Source organism: Pelophylax lessonae (genome assembly GCF_965119305.1).
Source record: "Pelophylax lessonae genome assembly, chromosome: 13".
Classification (NCBI taxonomy): Eukaryota; Metazoa; Chordata; class Amphibia; order Anura; family Ranidae; genus Pelophylax; species Pelophylax lessonae.
This window is the reverse complement of record NC_138780.1, coordinates 163,292,427-163,310,714: the sequence shown is the minus strand read 5'-3', so window position 1 is coordinate 163,310,714 and position 18,288 is coordinate 163,292,427. Positions and strand designations below refer to the sequence as shown.

At 41.1% G+C, this 18,288-nt stretch overlaps 1 protein-coding gene across 2 annotated transcripts in view; it reads left to right on the top strand.

Moving 5' to 3' along the window:
• Positions 1-18,288, top strand: part of MDGA2 (MAM domain containing glycosylphosphatidylinositol anchor 2) — a 1,055,744-nt gene that overhangs the window by 447,275 nt on the left and 590,181 nt on the right. For both annotated transcript variants that reach the window (XM_082275762.1, XM_082275761.1), the window contains exon 2: positions 9,243-9,382. In XM_082275762.1, coding sequence (XP_082131888.1) covers positions 9,243-9,382 — 140 coding nt within the window. The remainder of the gene's footprint in view (positions 1-9,242; positions 9,383-18,288) is intronic.

The window sequence follows — 18,288 nt, the reverse complement described above, 5'->3', positions numbered from 1 at the left end:
AGCAATCGGGAACTGGCGTTATCTGACACTCGCTTGGAGGAATGATAACTGACTTTAATCTGACATTGCTAGTGACAGTAATACAGTGGTCAGTGATAATACTGAACATTGCCACTGAACTAATGGCACTGGATGGATGACGGGTGATCAGGAGGGCAATCAAAGGTTTAACTGTGTGCTTAACCACTTATACTGTGGCAGGCAGCCCCTCCTGTGCAAACCGACATAGGTATACGTCGACCAGGGGCCTGCAGCTAGGGGGCAAGCGTGCACCGCCGCCAGCGCGCTCCCGCCCCCACTCGGCAGCGGGGACCCGGATGCATGGGGCAGGCGGCTCCGATTGCCGCCTGACACCCGCGATCACTCCCCGATTAGAGAGAAGATCGGTCAGCTATTGTAAACACAACTGACCGTTCTTCTCTCTGGAATGATCAGAGTGCCTGTGATCCTTCTATATAGGAACACAGGTCTCTGTGATCATTTCACAAACCACGCCCCCCCCCACAGTTAGAATTACTCTCCTAGGCTCACATTTAACCCCTTGATCACCCACAGTCTTAACCCCTTCTCTGCCAGTGTAATTATTACAGTAACAGTGCATATTTTTAGCACTGATTGCTGTAGTAATGTCACTGGTCCCCCCAAAAGTGTCAAAAATGTCAGTTAGGGGTCCGATCTGTCTGCCGCAATGTCGCAGCCTCGCTCAAAATCACAGATCGCTGCAATTATTAGTAAAAAGAAATAAAAAAAAAAAAAAAGGCGTAAATCTTTCCCGTAGTTAGTAGACGCGATAACTTTTGCGCAAACCAATCAAAATACGCTTATTGTGATTTATTTTACCAAAAATATGTAGCAGAAAACAAATTGGCCTAAAATGTTACATTTTGATTTTTAAATTTTGTTTTGGGGAATGTTCTATAGCAGAAAGTGAAAAATATTGTTTTTTGTTTTTTTCAGAATTGTCGCTCTTTTTTGTTTATAGCGCAAAAAATAAAAATCACAGAGGTGATCAAATACCACCGAAAGAAAGCTCTATTTGTGGGAAAAAAGGACATCAATTTTATTTGGGTACAGCGTTGCGCAATTGTCCATTAAAGTAACGCAGTGCTGAATCGCAGAAAATGGCCTGGTCATTAAGGGGCCAAATCCTTCCGGTCCAGAAGTGGTTAACAAATGTATATGTGCTGCTTTTACTCCAGACTGGCTGACTTTTCTTCCTGATTTAAACTCTGAATGTTAAGTGAAATCAGGGAGAAAAAATGCTAACACACACAGATCTGTGCTGTGATCTGCCACCACAATCAGCAGGTTCACAGTCAAAAGCATTGGCTGGGAGCCTGCTGACAAACTTGTGATGTGTTCAACCACAGCATGAAAGGCAGGGGGTGGGTGCGCATGAGTGACTTTAAACCAGGAAGTTCAGTGCAACAAACGGGTACAACACAGTGCCCGGGGGAGCCACGCCCAGCAGGAAAACTACTGGCTGGTTGGCAAGTGGCTAAATCACAGTGCGGACACCATTCCTATGCTTGGAGCATGCAAGACTGCAAGAGCATTTTTTGTCAATTGTTTTTTAATTTTAAAAGGCAAAAGCAGACCCTTTATTAAAAATGAACTTAGCATGCAGTTACCTGTGCAGCAATGGCTACCATGGCACCTGGAAAATAACCATAAGCATTTAGTCCTAAGATCTCAGCAGATTTTCCTTCATGAGTGACAGGGTTTACTTGATGCCAGAAATGGTTGTTTTATAAGCTATAAAAAAATATAATTTTTGTTTATTGCATTCAACAGTTTTCACATGAAAAGACAAGTTTTATCATTGTATGCCGATATAAAATTGAACTGAGATAAAGCCCAGCTTGTGACAACAAAGGGGAGGGTAGCCTGCAGCATGGTCACAGCTGCAGTATATCAGTTAAATGAATAAAAGGGATAAGATCAGTAGATCATTAAAGTACACCATTTAAAAATAACATCAATAGCCAGTTAATGGTTCATAATCAAAGCATTTTTCTATGGGACTATAGCTCGTCAGTACTGCCATAAACAGGAACAATGAACTTTGAGTCTCTCAACCATTAGCTTCCATGCTTCTATAGCCTGCACTTTTAGTTAGTGAGAGAGAAAATCAGTAGTGATTTTCCTATTTAAATGATGGAATGATTTACCAAATAGGGATGCAATTCAACTTTCAGAGCCAGAGAAGCCTTTGCAGGAGTCAACTAGCAAGACCCAAAAATCCTCTTCACCAATCGAGCAGATTACTACCCTTGTAGCAAATTGTTTTGCTTTGCGTCTTTTAAGGTTATTTGCGTTAAAAGCAAGAATGCAATGAAAATCTCTGTAATGTATTATGCTTCTACTAAACAAATGCCGCACATATAAACCATTTACAATTATAGGACAAATATGAACAGCACATGCTACCTACTTCCTTGAGAGTAATGCCCCGTACAGATTGTCGGCCGAAAAGATTCGGCCGACGACCGATCGGCCGATTGTAGGCTTGTTAGTATGATGCTTCCGACAGCCGACAGCGCACTTTCGGCCGAACAGAATCTGTCGTGCAAGCATTAAAAATTTTGGATGCCGACACCAGAACGGCCAATTGTTCGCCAGTCAGTACAGAATTCAGCCGACAGACAGCAGATTAGCAAAACTGGGCATGCTCAGAAAAGAAAAAAGACAAGGAAAGTTAACGATCACATGACATCACTTCTGCAGTCGGCTGTTGTTGGCCGACAATATTCGTGTGCAGTCTTTTGCAGTTTTCAACAGGCACGACAGACCTTGGACAAAAGACGGCCGATCGTTCGGCCGACAATCTGCACGTGTGTACGAGGCATAAGCATGCATATTTGTATGTATACAATAACAATATGCTAATAAATTAGGTAACTATAGTGCTGGGGTCTTCAAACTATGGCCCTCCAGTTGTTCTGGAACTACAATTTCCATCATGCCTAGTCATGTCTGTGAATGTCAGAGTTGTACAATACCTCATGGGACTTGTAGTTCTGCAACAGCTGGAGGGCCGTAGTTTGAAGTTCCCTGCCACAATGGCTTCAGGCTCTACTCCAATAGGGATTGCAGGAAATAATGCAATAACGTCTTAGTTTCTTCTGGCACAGACCTTCATTGTTATTTCATTGTAGAGTCTCCCTGTCAGAATAGGCTGCCGGTCGTTTTTTTTTTTTGGAAAGTTTAGGTAGACAATTCCACATGGGAGTATCCTTTCTCACTACTTCCTTTACTATAGTCTTCTATGGGTGAAACCTTTCCCATTTCAACCTCCTATATGGCATTATTGTAGCATACATGTCCTAGGTCATATATGCCAAAAGGTTAAACTGTGTTGACCATTGGTTACCTGAATGCATTGTCTGAACAGAATATAGCAGCAGCATCTAACTGCCAAAAGGCATTTACCCAACATTCAACAATAGTGTCTATGTTACCATTGTATTAGAGGACAGCTTTAGCAAAGGATTCCAATAGCGTTTGTTTAATATAAATGTTCACTCAAACACTTAGTGCCGGTTCACACTAACGTGGCACGACTTCGGGGGCGACCTGTGAAGTCCCGTGCACCGCGACTTTGGCGCGTCTTGCACGGACTTCATATAATGAATGTCTATGCATGTCACCCCGTAGTAGTACAGGAACCTTTTTCTAAGTCGGAGCGACTTGAGTCGCTCCTATTAGAACGGTTCCCATAGCACACAATGGACCGCGACTTGTCAGGCTGACCAGTTGCCTGACAAGTCGCGGTAGTGTGAATGGAGACTTAAAGAAACCTGATGTCTGCTTCTAGGACAAACAAACAGATTCTTCTCTGTAGGTCTGAGAAAAATCAGAAAACAGGTATACATACTGTATATGTATATTACATATACTTTTTATATATGTCAAACGCAACACAGATCTTAGTTTGGGAGAACCTGCTTCTTTCATTGCTAATAATTAACTGAAAAACTTAGTATTTCACAAAAATGTTGTTTTGATTTTATAAAAAAAAGTATGTAACTTTCAGGCTGCATGTTACAGAAAAATTACCTAATTGCAGTTTTGTTGGTGTAACTGTGATAATTAGTCATAATTAAGAAAATTATTCTGATGTATTGTGTGTGTGTGTGTATATAAAACAATACATTAGAATAATTTTATATATATGTATATACAGTATATATATATATATATATATATATATATATATATATATATATATATATATATATATATATATATGTGTATATATATATATATATATATATATATATGTGTATATATATATATATATATATATATATATATATATATATATATATATGTGTGTGTATATATATATATATATATATATATATAGAGAGAGAGAGAGAGGATAGGCTGCCTCTAGGTAAGCCTTCTCTTCAATTATGCATTGATATACTGTATATGTTTTATAGTTGTGCTTCACATGAATTTGCAAATCGATGCAACAAAACCTGTGATGGAAAACAGTTGAGTTTTCATGCTAACTAGCTGGACAGTGTGATGGGGAATTTCTGTATTGTGTTGTATTCTGCCCTGCCCATGTGCACATTTTTTATTGCTAATTTTAAGTTGACCTGAGTGGCTCTGTTAGAAAATGACAGGTATGTCATAGAGACTAGATGTGGGAGACCAAAACGACATTGAGATCTGCCATTTTTTAATCACAAAACATTGACTATATTTTTTACAAAAAAAAATGGGTCAAGTGGAAAAAAAAAAGTAAAAATTCTTGTCAAAAATTAATTATCTATTCCATATTTCTTCTGACAAATAAAAAAAATACTTAAAGGACTGTGCTATGACTCTTCCTGTAAAGCCATTGCTATATGTATGTTGATTTTTTTTCTTTTTTTTACTGCTATCTTACATTAAAGCTACTGTATATAGCAACCTATATCACATCTTTTCTCCCAAGGTTTCTAGAGTCTGTGATTTGCTAGATCTTATCATATCTTAAGGATTCATATACGGAGCTCATTCCTCTTTATAGATGATCAGTAATCCCTTTTCACAGGAGTGACAGGATTTAGGAAACCTCAAATGCAATTATCACATCAATGGAACCTAAGCCAGACTAAATTGTTTATTCCATGCCTTCTGCTCACCTGGGCCTGGTAGACAAGCTTTAAGGTCTAAACATCCATATGACTGCTTGTGATAACTGTACCATCCACCCTTTCATTCTGTAATCTAATATTTAACAGCAAAACAGGCTGAGAAATTTTCTATAAAAGGGAAACTATTCTATATCAAAGTGCGGATTTTTTTTGAGGGTTTATAACATTGTTTTACATGTATGTACACATTGGGATTGATTTACTGGAGAGTGGAGTTCCGCAAAGAAACCCATCCACTTCCAGGTTTATTTTTTTTTTTCACATGGGATAAAATATATTTCTGATGCATACAGGAAGTTGGGACAGTGGGTGAAAAAAAAAGGTTAAGCCAGTCGCCATGCCACCCTGCCTCAACCTGTCATGCCTATTTTCGTAGCATTCTAGAAGGCTGGATTCCTTTTTTATCAGCACATCAGAAAAGTCTATATATTTTGACAATCTCTTTATTCTTGTATTTTCACTTTTTTCTTTGGTCAAGATACTATGTACACTATAGATATTTTTACTTTGGTGAATTAAGACTTTGATAATACCACCTGGGCTAGTGTTTTACACAACCGCTCTCTGGATCGACTAATGCTCAGCAACAGCTTTGGAAGCTGTACCCAGACCCCATTGGGTTGAAGACTGCGTGGCTAGCCTGCAATGTGATCTTTAGCACTTGGCTTTGTATTGAGGTGCCTTCTAGACCTGTGTGTACTGTGTTAGTTGCAGTGCATTGTTATGTTCAGAGCTGTGGCAAATCTTCTGGTGCAATCCAGTCTCTGAAGATCAAAGAAATTAGTATGAAAGCTTAGCTGAAGGATTGGGAGCTACCTCACAGTTGGTACTTTTGGATGCCATCTTAAAATTGCCACCACTGCCATCTTACTGTGGTAATGAATAAGGCTACAGAAACTGAGCACTAATGGCATCCCTATGTGGAGTGTTTCATGTGCTCTGCACTCTTTCTCCGGTCATCCAGCATTGAAGGAGAATCATCTGTCAAGGTCTTACTTGCCCTCCTGTGGGCAGCCATCTTGGACATGTGTTAACTGCTGCCTCCTATAAAGTCTGATTGTTTCATCACTTACCTGCTGCCTGGGTGTTACATAGTGATGATGCTGCACACCTGTCTGTATCCATCACCTGATGGGTTGCAGTCCTTGCCCTTACATTTGTGCTCCAATGTGCATCTCTGCTAGCAGTCTTCTGTTTTCCATGTTTCTCCGTGTATGCCCTGGTTTGGCTGATGACTCTCCTGGCTCTCTACCCCGCATCAGCAGACAACCCGGCATTAATAAACTACCCACTTCTGGACTCGACCCCCGCTTGGATGACTACCCTCTCAACCCCTCATCAGCAGACAACCCGGCATCGGTAAACTACCCGCTTCTGGACTCGAACCCCGTTTGGATGGCTACCCACTTCTGGACTTGACCCCGGCTTGTTCCTGCTCTCACTTCCTCACTCTTGCTGTGCATTTATAGTTGTTTGCTACAATAAGATGCTTTAACTGCATCCCCGTGTGGTCTGGTTTCCTGGCACCCTGACATCATCCTGCTGTTGCGCCTGCTTCTGATGTAACTCTTGGATCATCTGTTTCTATGATCTTGTTCCATTGCCTGCCCACAATGACTTGGTCCTCTCAGTCCTCTCTACAGCATTACATACATTTTATTTACTTCTTTGTTGCTCTGTTTAAGAGGAAGTAAACCCTCCTCTGCAACTTTTTCCTATAGGTAGCCCTATGATAAGGCTTACCTATAGGTACTGTAAATATCTCCTAAACATGCACCGTTTAGGAGATATTTACCTTACATGCAGCCAGTGACATCACCGGCGAATGCGCTCTGAAGAGCCCCATGCCGTGACAGCCGGATCCCGTGCGCGGGAGTGACGTCACCGCGGCTCCGGCCAATCAGATGGCCGGATGCCGCGATCCCGGAAGACGGGCGACTGGACATGTCGCCCATCATACAGGTAAGCGGGCGGCACAGCGGGGGCTCGTTCTAAGGTAAGTATTTCATAATGAGCTAGTATGCGATGCATACTAGCTCATTATGTGTTTCTCTTTCAGGTTGAAAAAAAAAAATTGTTATGGGTTTACAACCTCTTTAAGCTGCCAGGAAAAATAATACTCTGGGATATGGGGAAGCATGAGACTCCCTCCATGTGACTGCACTGATGATTGGCATTGTACAGTTATTTGTGTGCAGGGTGAGTCTTCAGTCCTGTTTAAGCTCTAAATCAGAGATGCTCAAACTACGGCCCTCCAGCTGTTGCAGAACTACACATCCCATGAAGCATTGGAAAACTCTGACATGCACAGACATGATTAGGCATGAAGGGAATTGTAGCTCCTGAACAACTGGAGGGCCATAGTTTGAAGACCTGTGCTCTAAATGAAGTGACCTTGAATTTACACATGGCTGTCATTGTTTTCATCTGACCGCTGAATAGAACTACATGAAGAAAAGTGATAGGCTGGTGGCGAGAAGTCATGAAAGTGAACTTTGTTCCATTTAGGCAAAGCTCAGAGTAACTTCATGTTTATACCTCTGCAAACTGATTGGCTGGAATATGAATGAAGTGAACTATAGTGTTCTGGATATCCTGAGAACAGTAACACACACACACTGCTACCCCCTACTTGAGATTGGCAAACTTTACTTGGGCTTCTAATTTCAGTAGGACACTTGTGTATTGCTTAGCTAATTCTTTGACGCCAAAACATTTCTTACAAAACAACTTGTTTATGCTTTTGGCTCATTGGTTTGTAAATTGCAGAATCGCTTCGGCTTGTAGCATGTAAAAGCAAAATGTTACAGGTTAATTTGGGATACAGAGCACTTATTCAAGGCTCACTTAGCTTGCAGGTCTTATAAAGAAGATGTAACACAAAGAAACATCCGATCAGGTCAGTTACATAATAGAGGAGAGTGTCAGCGCCTCAGTTGTAGGTAATTGGTAAACTGGAAACAAGGTACCAAAATTGTCTTTATCAAGACCAGATGAGTACGCTTCTTCATGTGTGCACTAATAATGGTTCAGAGTGGAAATATGACTAGATTGTAAATATTCAGACTGTGATCTTTTTAGTTGTTGCTGTTTGATTTGTTTTTTTTTTTTTCTCTTTGAGAAGGCAGAATAAAAACTATGGCTGCTAGTAATAACCATGCTAGTTCCTACCAATTAAAAGTTTGTATAAGACCGCCTGGTCACAGGGTGAACCAATCCACCCAAGTAAACTTGTAAAAGCGTTCTATTTTAACCGGGCATATATATATATATATATATATGCACACTATATTACTGAAAGTATTGGGACGCCTGCTTTTACACGCATTTGAACTTTAATGGCATCCCAGTCTTAGTCCATTGGGTTTAATTTTGAGTTAGTTGGCCAACCCTTTGCAACTATACCAGCTTCAACTCTCCACGGAAGGCTGTTCACAAGGTTTAGAAGTGTGTCTATGGGATGGCATCCCAGTTTTAGTCCGTAGAGTTCAACACACCCCTAAACCTTGTGGACAACCTTCCCAGAAGAGTTGAAGCTGTTAAAGCTGCAAAGGGTGGGCCAACTCAATATTGAATCCTATGGACTAAGACTCAGATGCCATTAAAGTTCATGTGCATGTAATGGCAGCTGTCCCAATACTTTTGGTAATATAGTGTGTTTGTGTATACTGTAGAAGGGGATTAGCGCCATGAACAACTTAGACCAGGCAGGAAAGCATGAAGATGAGGGTTAAATAGATAAAAATAGATTTTTTTATATAATGCTACAGCAACTTTAGTGGGATCAACACCTTGGACCTAATAAAAGGGGTTAGGACTAAACAATAAACATTTTGATATAGCTTTTGCTTGCAACAGTACCACATCAAGGTATGGACAGCCCTGGGTCAGGCAGAAAGCCTAACTCTAAAAAAAGAATCTCTCTTGGAATTCCCCTCCCTTCCCACCTCCCGGTCACTGTTGCAAACTCTGATTCACTGTATCTTCACTCATGGTTCTAATTATTTTTTATAACACTCGTTTTCTTGTTGTTTTTTTGTTTCTGCACAATGTCATCAGAATTTGTAATTGTCATCTCTTTCTTCACAGCTCCGCCTACCGTTCGGATCATTCATTCGGGCTTGGCCTGTAATATTGAGGAAGAAAGATATTCAGAACGTGTCTATACGATACGAGAGGGTGAAACTCTGGAGTTGACCTGCCTGGTTACCGGACACCCCCGCCCACAGGTGAGTAAGAAAAGCAGTTGACCTTACTAAAAAATGAAATTAGTTGACTGAAATTTACAAGAAAAATAAAATGTAGGTACATCTGAAAAACAGGGAGCTATGCAGATGAAAATGTCAATTTGAAATATTTTTTTTAGTACATCTTCACCAGTGTGGATTCAGTCTATACTTAAACTGTATCTAAAGCCACACTTTTTTTGTTTTGGATAGAGTGGTGCATATTTAGAACTCTTGATTTTTTTTTTTTTTTTCGGTGTCCCCACTGGGATAATTTACCTGGTTTGTCCTGGTAGGCATTGTGACCGGGACCGAAAGAGCGGAGTAATCAAAATTTTTGAGCTGACACCAGCTTAAGAAGAGAGGGAATATTTTCCAAAGATGACACCAAAAAGAAGTTTCCCTCTCATTGAAGAGATTTTTTACTTCCTTGCTTTAAGCATTCTCTACTCTTTAAAAATGGCCCTATTTTTTAGCTTTAGACAAAGATGAAATTTCAATTTAGGGTAGGTGGTGGCTGGTACACAAGTAGCACTTGTCCTTGGACCTTGGTGCAAGGCTTGTGTCCAATTTTCCATCACTCTCGCCTTCAGTAATGTATTGATGTACATCCTTGCTGCCACCCTAATAGATTGCAGGTATGTAAGCAATGGCGTAGATTGCACCAGTATGAGCCATTCTACTTTAGGGTAAGCACATTGACATGGCATTTAGTCTTCTAGTGATGGAAAGTGTGTAATGGAACACAATACAATTCCTGTTACTAGAGAAATGTACCTGAGCTCTCCCCCTCTCCTGTGCGCTCATCTCCAAGGGGGATAACAAGGAGGTTTCAGAGTAAAATGACCCTTGTTCCCCCCTGGAGTGAGCCTCAGTTGCAACTATGATTTCCGTGATCCTAGTTAAAACCAAACAGACTTCCTATGCTTTTTTCTGGATACCAGTGATATGATATACCCAGCTGCCCAAGTCTATGTTAGATGAAGGCCTTGTATTTAAAGTACCGTATTTTCCGGCGTATAAGACGACTGGGCGTATAAGACGACCCCCCTATTACATGATCTACCGGTAATACTTATACTTAGGTTACCTTGGAGATATTATACTCGGCGTATAAGACGACCCCCCATTTTTGGGGGATTTTTTTGAGGTTCAAAAGTAGTCTTATACGCCAGAAAATACAGTAGTTCTTGGGCCTGTTTTAAAAAAATTAAAAGTCAGCAGCTACAAATATTGTAGCTGCTGACTTTTACTAAAAGGACACTCACCTGTCCAGGGTTTACTAAAGGACACTCACCTGTCCAGCGCCCTTCTCACCCGAACCATTTTTTCGTCATTTTTCGGCATATTTACCGTGAGAATCTGGCTGTGATTCCTTGTGGCTTCACAGCTGGCTGCCCACTGCACATTTGCAAGCCATGCTATGCTTTCTGAATGGTCCCACAGGCCTCTGGGACCTGTGATGTGTCCCAGAAAGTTGTGGGAAGTAAGGGGGGGAAGAGAAACTCCAGTGCAATCGCCACAGCGATCCGACCAGAAGAGGGAGTGGGTACCTATCAAAACTAGGTACGCATTCCCCCTCCCCCCAAAGAATTCCAAAAAAGAGGAGGGGGGAGGAGGGAGAGAGGCATAAAGAGGAATCCCTCCCTTTTTTTAAATAACAAACATGTTATACATGTTAGGCAGGTGGTATGTGTCAAAGTGACATCCCCATGAATGGCAGGACCAAGGTTTTCCAGCAAAACATTGCCCAAGCATCGCACTGCCTTTTCCGGGGTTGGTTGGTGGGGGGGATCTCTCCTCTTGTATACCTTTCCTGTGCAATGGCTTTGCACAAAGCAGACCCGATCCTCTTTTTTTTTTTAGGGTCCCTCACTGGTTGTCCTGCCTCCTCCCTCGTGCCGAGTGCCCCCAATAACAACCCTCTTGCTATGGGGGCACTTGAGCAGGCTCACTCCCGAGCCTCACTCTGTGTGTCCATTCACACACAGAGCATGGCTCAGCCCTACCCCCACACTCTCCTCATTGGCTCACTGGCTATGATTGACAGCAGTAGAAGCCAATGGCTCCCAATACTGTGTGAGCCAATGAGAAGTGAGACACCTGGCAGAGCTGCTGCTCTTATGCACATTGCTGGATAGAGATGGGGCTTAGGTAAGTATAAGAGGGGCCAGGGGGGAAGGGGAGCTGCACCCAAGAGGTTAATGCATAACATGCATTAAGGCAGGGGTGTCCAAACTATGGCCCTCCAGCTGTTCAGGAGCTACAATTCCCATTAGGCATTGTAAATCTCTGACATTCACAGACATAACTAGGCATGATGGGAATCGTAGTTGCTGAACAGCTGGAGGGCCATAGTTTGAACATAGCTGCATTAAGGTAAAAAAAAAAAACCTTGAGTCTTCAGAATCACTTTAATGTTAGACCATGTAAAAAAAAAATACTGGTTTTAGTTGACCTTGACCTTCAACCTATTGATGAATACAGACAATGAATGAATGCACTTGGGCTGCGTTTTTCTTGATGGTTTATTTTAAATGCATCTCACTAAAGGATCCGCACATCTAAAGTAATGTTTTAAAAGCATTTCAATACACAAACTGGCTTATATAAAAGACATAATAATGAAATTGTCGGAAAGATATGTGCATAAAAAGATGGAGGTCTGTTTTTTTTTTTAAAGCACCGACTTTTTATCCTTTTACCGGAATAACATTTCTCCAACCTCTGTTCCATTCCTCTAAAAAACACCATATTTATCCTTCCCGACCTCTCTGCCTGCCCTGTACTGAATTTTTACTTGTAGGAGATTGTGTCAAGATGGGACTGGGTATATTATTGCTGTGCTGTAATTATGCCTGCAGTTGTGTAACGTGTCATGTAGTCTTGAAAACAAATAATCTGTAGCTTTCGCCAACTTGGTCCTGTTGCTGGCTCTCTGCCTTCCTCTCCAGCTTTCTGTGCTGTGAATCTTAAGCAGCAAGCTGCTACACATTGTGCAAATAGCAGGAGATGAAAGCTGAAAGACCCATCCCTGAGAATGAATCTGTTTATATGGATATAGTGTTACTGTATTTAAAACTATGTGACAATACAGAGCCTCAAAAACTTAACATGAAAAAGCCTGTCAAGTCGCATTATGACGGAAGCGGAATGCTTTGTAAAAAACAATTTTGGAAGCAATCTGAGTAGACTAATGAGAGATCATTCTGCTCTGGTTCAAAGTTGGCAGCTATTTGGTCCTTTTCTTTTTTTTGTGCTAATATAAGACATCAAAGGAACGCTCGAATGGCGATGTTTTGAACCACTTTGTCTGGAAAACTTAGTATAAGGGTTTACTTAATGGACTGTGCATTATATCAGCAAGCGAATAGTGGAAAATTTGTTTTTGAGAAGCAATGCCATGCTTAATCATGACACTTTGTTTTTATGTTTACAATATACAGTATGTAGCTCCATTTAAAGTGGATATTTGACACGCAGAGAGACAGTGTCACCCTTGTTAGTGCTTATGAATGGCAGAACTTTTTACAGAATATGAACATGAATTTTAAGGAAGAATAATACTGTACAAAAAAGAAAGTAAAGGCATTCTCTTACGTATGTACATGTTCATTTTGATATCTTAATATATACTTTTTGCCATATTTCTCATATACAGGGCCGCTGATAGGGGGGGGGGACCACCAGCCCTCTTGTAGGGGGCCTGAGCACACAGGGGGGCCCACACAGAGAGGGGGAATAGTGATGGATAACAAATACAGAAATCTTCCTCCAGCACCTGAATCTGATCTGCTATCAGCTTTTATCTGTTGAGAAAGAGACAGTTGTCCCTCACTAATCCCCCTCCCTTGTGTGCCCCCCCCCCCCCCAGCATTTATCTCTGCTCAGGAGTTTTTTTTGTAAATTGTAACTTTGTTTCTCTCTCTGTCTCTCTAATCACTGAGCTCCAACTGCCCAGCCTGTGTATTTTTCTCATCTCATCTTCTTTTTTATTTAACATATTTTTTTTTTTTAGATTTAGCAGGAATTATGCAAGTTATGTTATATTTGTGTCTGCTAATAGTGATTTTGTTGTAATTTTAGCTAAATATATCTTTAATATTTTCTTGGGGGGGGGGCCCTGCCAGGTAGTCTGCACAGGGCCCCGTGATTTCTAACAGCAGCCCTGCTCATATACACTGATCATCCACCCACCTAATAATATTGAGTAGGTCCCCCTTTTGCTTCCAAATAAGCCCTGAACCATTGAAGCATGGATGCCTCTAGACCTCTGAAGGTATGCTGTGGTATGTGGCACCAAGCCATCAGTAGCAGATTCTTCAAGTCCTACAAATTGTGAGGTGGGGCCTCATGGAAAAAAGGAAAAAAAAATGTTTTGAGCACCTTATCAATGATGATAGTCGATGAGTCATTGTATGAGTCATGTATGAGTAGGTGATCGAAGTCTGTGTATGAGTGGGCAAATGAATGATAATAAGTCGCCAACTTATAGACCATAACTCCAAGGGATAAATAGTCAATGGCAAATCCATATGTGCCCAGGGTCGGACTGGGAATAAAAACCAGCCCTGGAAATAATTTCATACCAGCCCCAGTGGCGGAGCGTGGGTTGTCGGCACCCAAGGCAAGGCAAGTAATGTTCACCCCTAACCAGCAGAAAAATTGAGGCAAACCTCATGTACATGTGGCCATCTTGAGAGATTTCCTTGACCAGACCTCCTCCTAGTAGTCTTTCCCACAAGACCAAACTTAAGATTTGAGAAGGGTGGATTTACTAAACGCAAATAGACTGTGGACTCGTACCCCTAGTAAATGTAAATGTGTTAAAGAGGAAGTAAACCCTCCTCTGCAACTTGTACCTATAGGTAAGCCTATGATGAGACTTACCTATAAGTACTGTAAATATCTCCTAAACATGTACTGTTTAGGAGATATTTACTTTGCTTGCAGTCAGTGACATCACTGGCGCATGCACTCTGAAGGAATGGCCGCTCGTGCCGTTCCTTCAGAGCCCCGTGCTGCTACCGTCGGCTCCCGCGCGCATGCGTGGGAGTGACATCATCCCGACTCAAGCCAATAAGATAGCCGGATGCCGCAAACCCAGAAGAAGGGTGACCAAACATGTCACCCATGAGACATGTGAGCGGGCGGCACTGCGAGGCTTCGTTCTAAGGTAAGTATTTCATAATGAAATTTACAACCTCTTTAAAGCTTCGTTTCGTTTTGTAAAGAATATCCAATCAGATGCAAGGAAAAATGAAAAAAACACATTATTGGATGATGGAAATCAGCAGAGCTTTGTCACATTAACTAAGCTCTGGGGAAAATGATTGCAACTGCAAAGTGCATAGTTGATTTGCCATAAGTAAATGAACCCCAGTGTGTTGCAGCTGGACCCTATGTTATTTATACAGTTTAGGTATAATCCTTCAGGTAGTCCTGAGGTCATCACTTGGCTTACTATGGGTTGTGCAGTTGGGTAGATCTTGGTATTCTGGTGGCCAAATCTCACCACAGCTTCTATTTAAATCAATTTCTCAGTTACCATGCAAAACTAAAGCACTACTTAGGTTTACTTTAAAAGCAGTCTACTGTTCTTATAATTCAATGGAAAGAAATATATTGGGTTTTTAAACAAATGATGTGCATTAAAGATTTTTATACTAATATTACAACTTATGCAACTTATCCTAAAGCCAATTCTCAGCTACCCTTGCCACGCTTCACATATTGCTGGTGCAAAGCAGTTTTTTTTTTTCTTTCTGCAGACAGTAAAACAAGAAAAAGCAATTACACTTTTCAGAACATCTGCAAAATATTTGCTGAGCATGAAAATGTTTATCTGAGGTATGCAGAGTACAAAGAAAGATTTCCGGTGCGCCGGCGTAATATAGCTGTGTGCCGCAGCAGCTCAGTTCACACCTTATCATAACTTACAGACTGTCTTCCATTTAATCACTCCGCCTCTGAACATATTCACTGCAAAAAAAAGAATCATTTAAATTTTTATATTCCCTAATAGCTTTACAAGAGCCACCCAGCAATGTCAAAATATTTCAACAAGGTCTGCCGTAGTTTTATTTTATGATGCAAGACTTTGTGTATTAACTTTTAAACTGCTTGACAAATAAATAGTATTAAGTGTTTTTTTCTTCTTTTTGGAAAGTCAAAGAGGCTTTGGACCTGAATCAACTACAAAGTCTCTAAAGGCTACCTACAGTAGATTACCCTTTTTTGTATTAATTTAGGTATTTTCATTGAAAATGTATTTTTTTTGTTATTGCAATGTTTGCTTCTTAAAGTATTTAATATTTTTTTAAATACTTTTGGAAGGTTAGGTAGGTGTCACTCGTGTTTTGGAGGGTGTTGACACAGAGGAGCCTACATTTTCCAGTTGGGCCGCCAAATAAAAATATTGGAATCCACAATTTATCTATTCCAACATTATTATAAATGATTAATAAATTAAGAATATTTGGACTTTTATTGTGGAATATTATTATTATTATATAGTATTTATATAGCCCCGACAGTTTACACAGCCCTTTACAACTTGAGGGTAGATAGCACAAATACAATACACTTTAATACAGTAGGAATCAGAGGACCCTGCTCGTAGAGCTTACAATCTAAGAGGGACGGTCAAGAGATACAAGAGGTAATGACTGTGGGGGATGGGCTGATGGAGAAAATAAGAGTACAGTAGTTAGGTGGTTGCCAGATAGGTTTCTCTGAAGAGAGGTGTTTTTAGGGATCGTCTGAAAGTAGACAAAGTTGGAGATTGTCGGACAGATGGGGGTAGAGCATTCCAGAGGATGAGAGAAGCTCGGGAGAAGTCCAGGAGGCGAGCATGGGAAGTGGTTACAAGGGGGCTAGAGAGCAGGAGGTCCTGGGAGGAACGAAGAGAACGAGTTGGTCGGTATTTTGAGACCAGATTAGTGATGTAGCTGGGTGCCAAGTTATGGATGGCTTTGTAGGTTATGGTTAGTAACTTGAATTTAATTCGTTGGTTGAGTGGCAGCCAATAGAGGGATTTGGCAAAGAGGGGTAGCAGACACAGAGCGGTTTGCAAGGTGGATGAGCCTGGCAGCAGCGTTCATGATGGACTGAAGGGGGATAGTCTTTTTAAAGGTAAGCCAATGAGAATGGAGTTGCAGTAATCGAGACAAGAGATGACCAGGGAGTGGATTAGAAGCTTTGTGGCATCATTGGTTAGGAAGGGACGTATCTTAGAGATGTTGCGAAGGTTGAGGCGGCAAGCTTTGGACAGTGACTGGATGTGTGGCTGAAAGGATAGTTCAGAGTCCAGGATTATACCTAGGACCTTGGCATGGGTGGACGGGTTGATAGTTGTGCCGTTGATGTTGACAGAGAAATCAGGGGAAGAGGACCGTGGGGAAGGAAATATGAGCTCGGTTTTGGATAGGTTGAGTTTGAGGAAGTGATGTGACATCCAGGCTGATATGTCTGTTAGTAAGCTGGTGATGCATGAGGTGACTGAAGGAGTGAGCTGAGTCATGGAATAAATGTGTCTTGGACTCCAATCTTTTGGCATGGCATTGCGACTTCTCCATCCTTCTCTAAAAAGTCTCTTTAAAGCTCACCCTCTGACTGGCCTATACGCCAGTCAAGTTCCTCCACCCCAAACTCGCTCATCCATGTCTTTGTGCACTGGTGCTCAGTCATGTTGGAACAGGAAGGGGCCATCCCTAAACTGTTCATGCAAAGTTGGGAGCATGAAATTGTCCAAAATGTCTTGGTATGCTGACACCTTAAGGGTTTCCTTCACTGGAACTAAGGGGCCAAGCCCAACCCCACACCATAACCCCCCTCCACCAAATGATTTGGACCAGTGCACAAAGCAAGGTCCATAAAGACATAGGTGAGCAAGTTTGGGGTGTAGCAACTTGACTGGCCTTCACAGAGTGCTGACCTCAATCCGATAGAACACCTTTGAGAGTGGTGACTGCGAGCCAGACGTTCTTTTCCAACATCGGTGCCTGACCTCACTAATGCGCTTCTGGAAGAATGGTCAAACCTTCCGATAGACACACTCCTAAACCTTGTGGACGGCCTTACCAGGAGAGTTGAAGCTGTTATAGCTGCAAAGGGTGGGCCAACTCAATATTGAACCCTACAGACTAAGACTGGGATGCTATTAAGTTCATGTGCTTTTAAGGGAAGGTGTCACAATTCTTTTTGGTAATATAGTGTATATTGATGGAAAAATTCACATCCAAACACAGTGGCATGCATCTTTTTTTTCATTCATAGATAGTTTCTGTTTGTCCTTTATGACTAGCTTACCTTATTGAATTCATTTTTTCTGGAAGCATTAACATCATCACTGGGTTCAATTAAAGTTTTCCTAAAAGTTATCTCAGAGGGTTTAAATTTATTTATTTATTTTTTAATTATAGAGGTACGATCGTCCTTAATTCAGTATTTAGTAGAAAAAAACACCCAGTAAAAATGGACTATCTTGGTATCAAAATATTATACAAATAAATTAAAATATGTTAATTTTATTTATACAAAAATGATAAAAGGACACCAATCCACTGTTCTGATAAAACAGAAATACATGGTAACCTCATCACACAGGTAAAAGGACACGAATCCACCGTTCTGATAAAACCGCAATACATGGTAACCTCATCGCACGGTAAACTATACAAACAAGTCTAGCTGGTCACATGGTAACCTACGATAAATGCTGAGGGCATATAAATTCTCGATGTACTGTATATCCTCTACAGGTTTTGCGTTGGAAGCAGTTTCTTCAGGAGGTATTATATGTGTAGTATCCTCTACAACAAAACAAAAATTCTATTATAGCAATATGTCAATGAATTGTAGGAAGGAGAAGAGCGTATTTGGTTACCCAAGAGACCTATGTGAGAGAT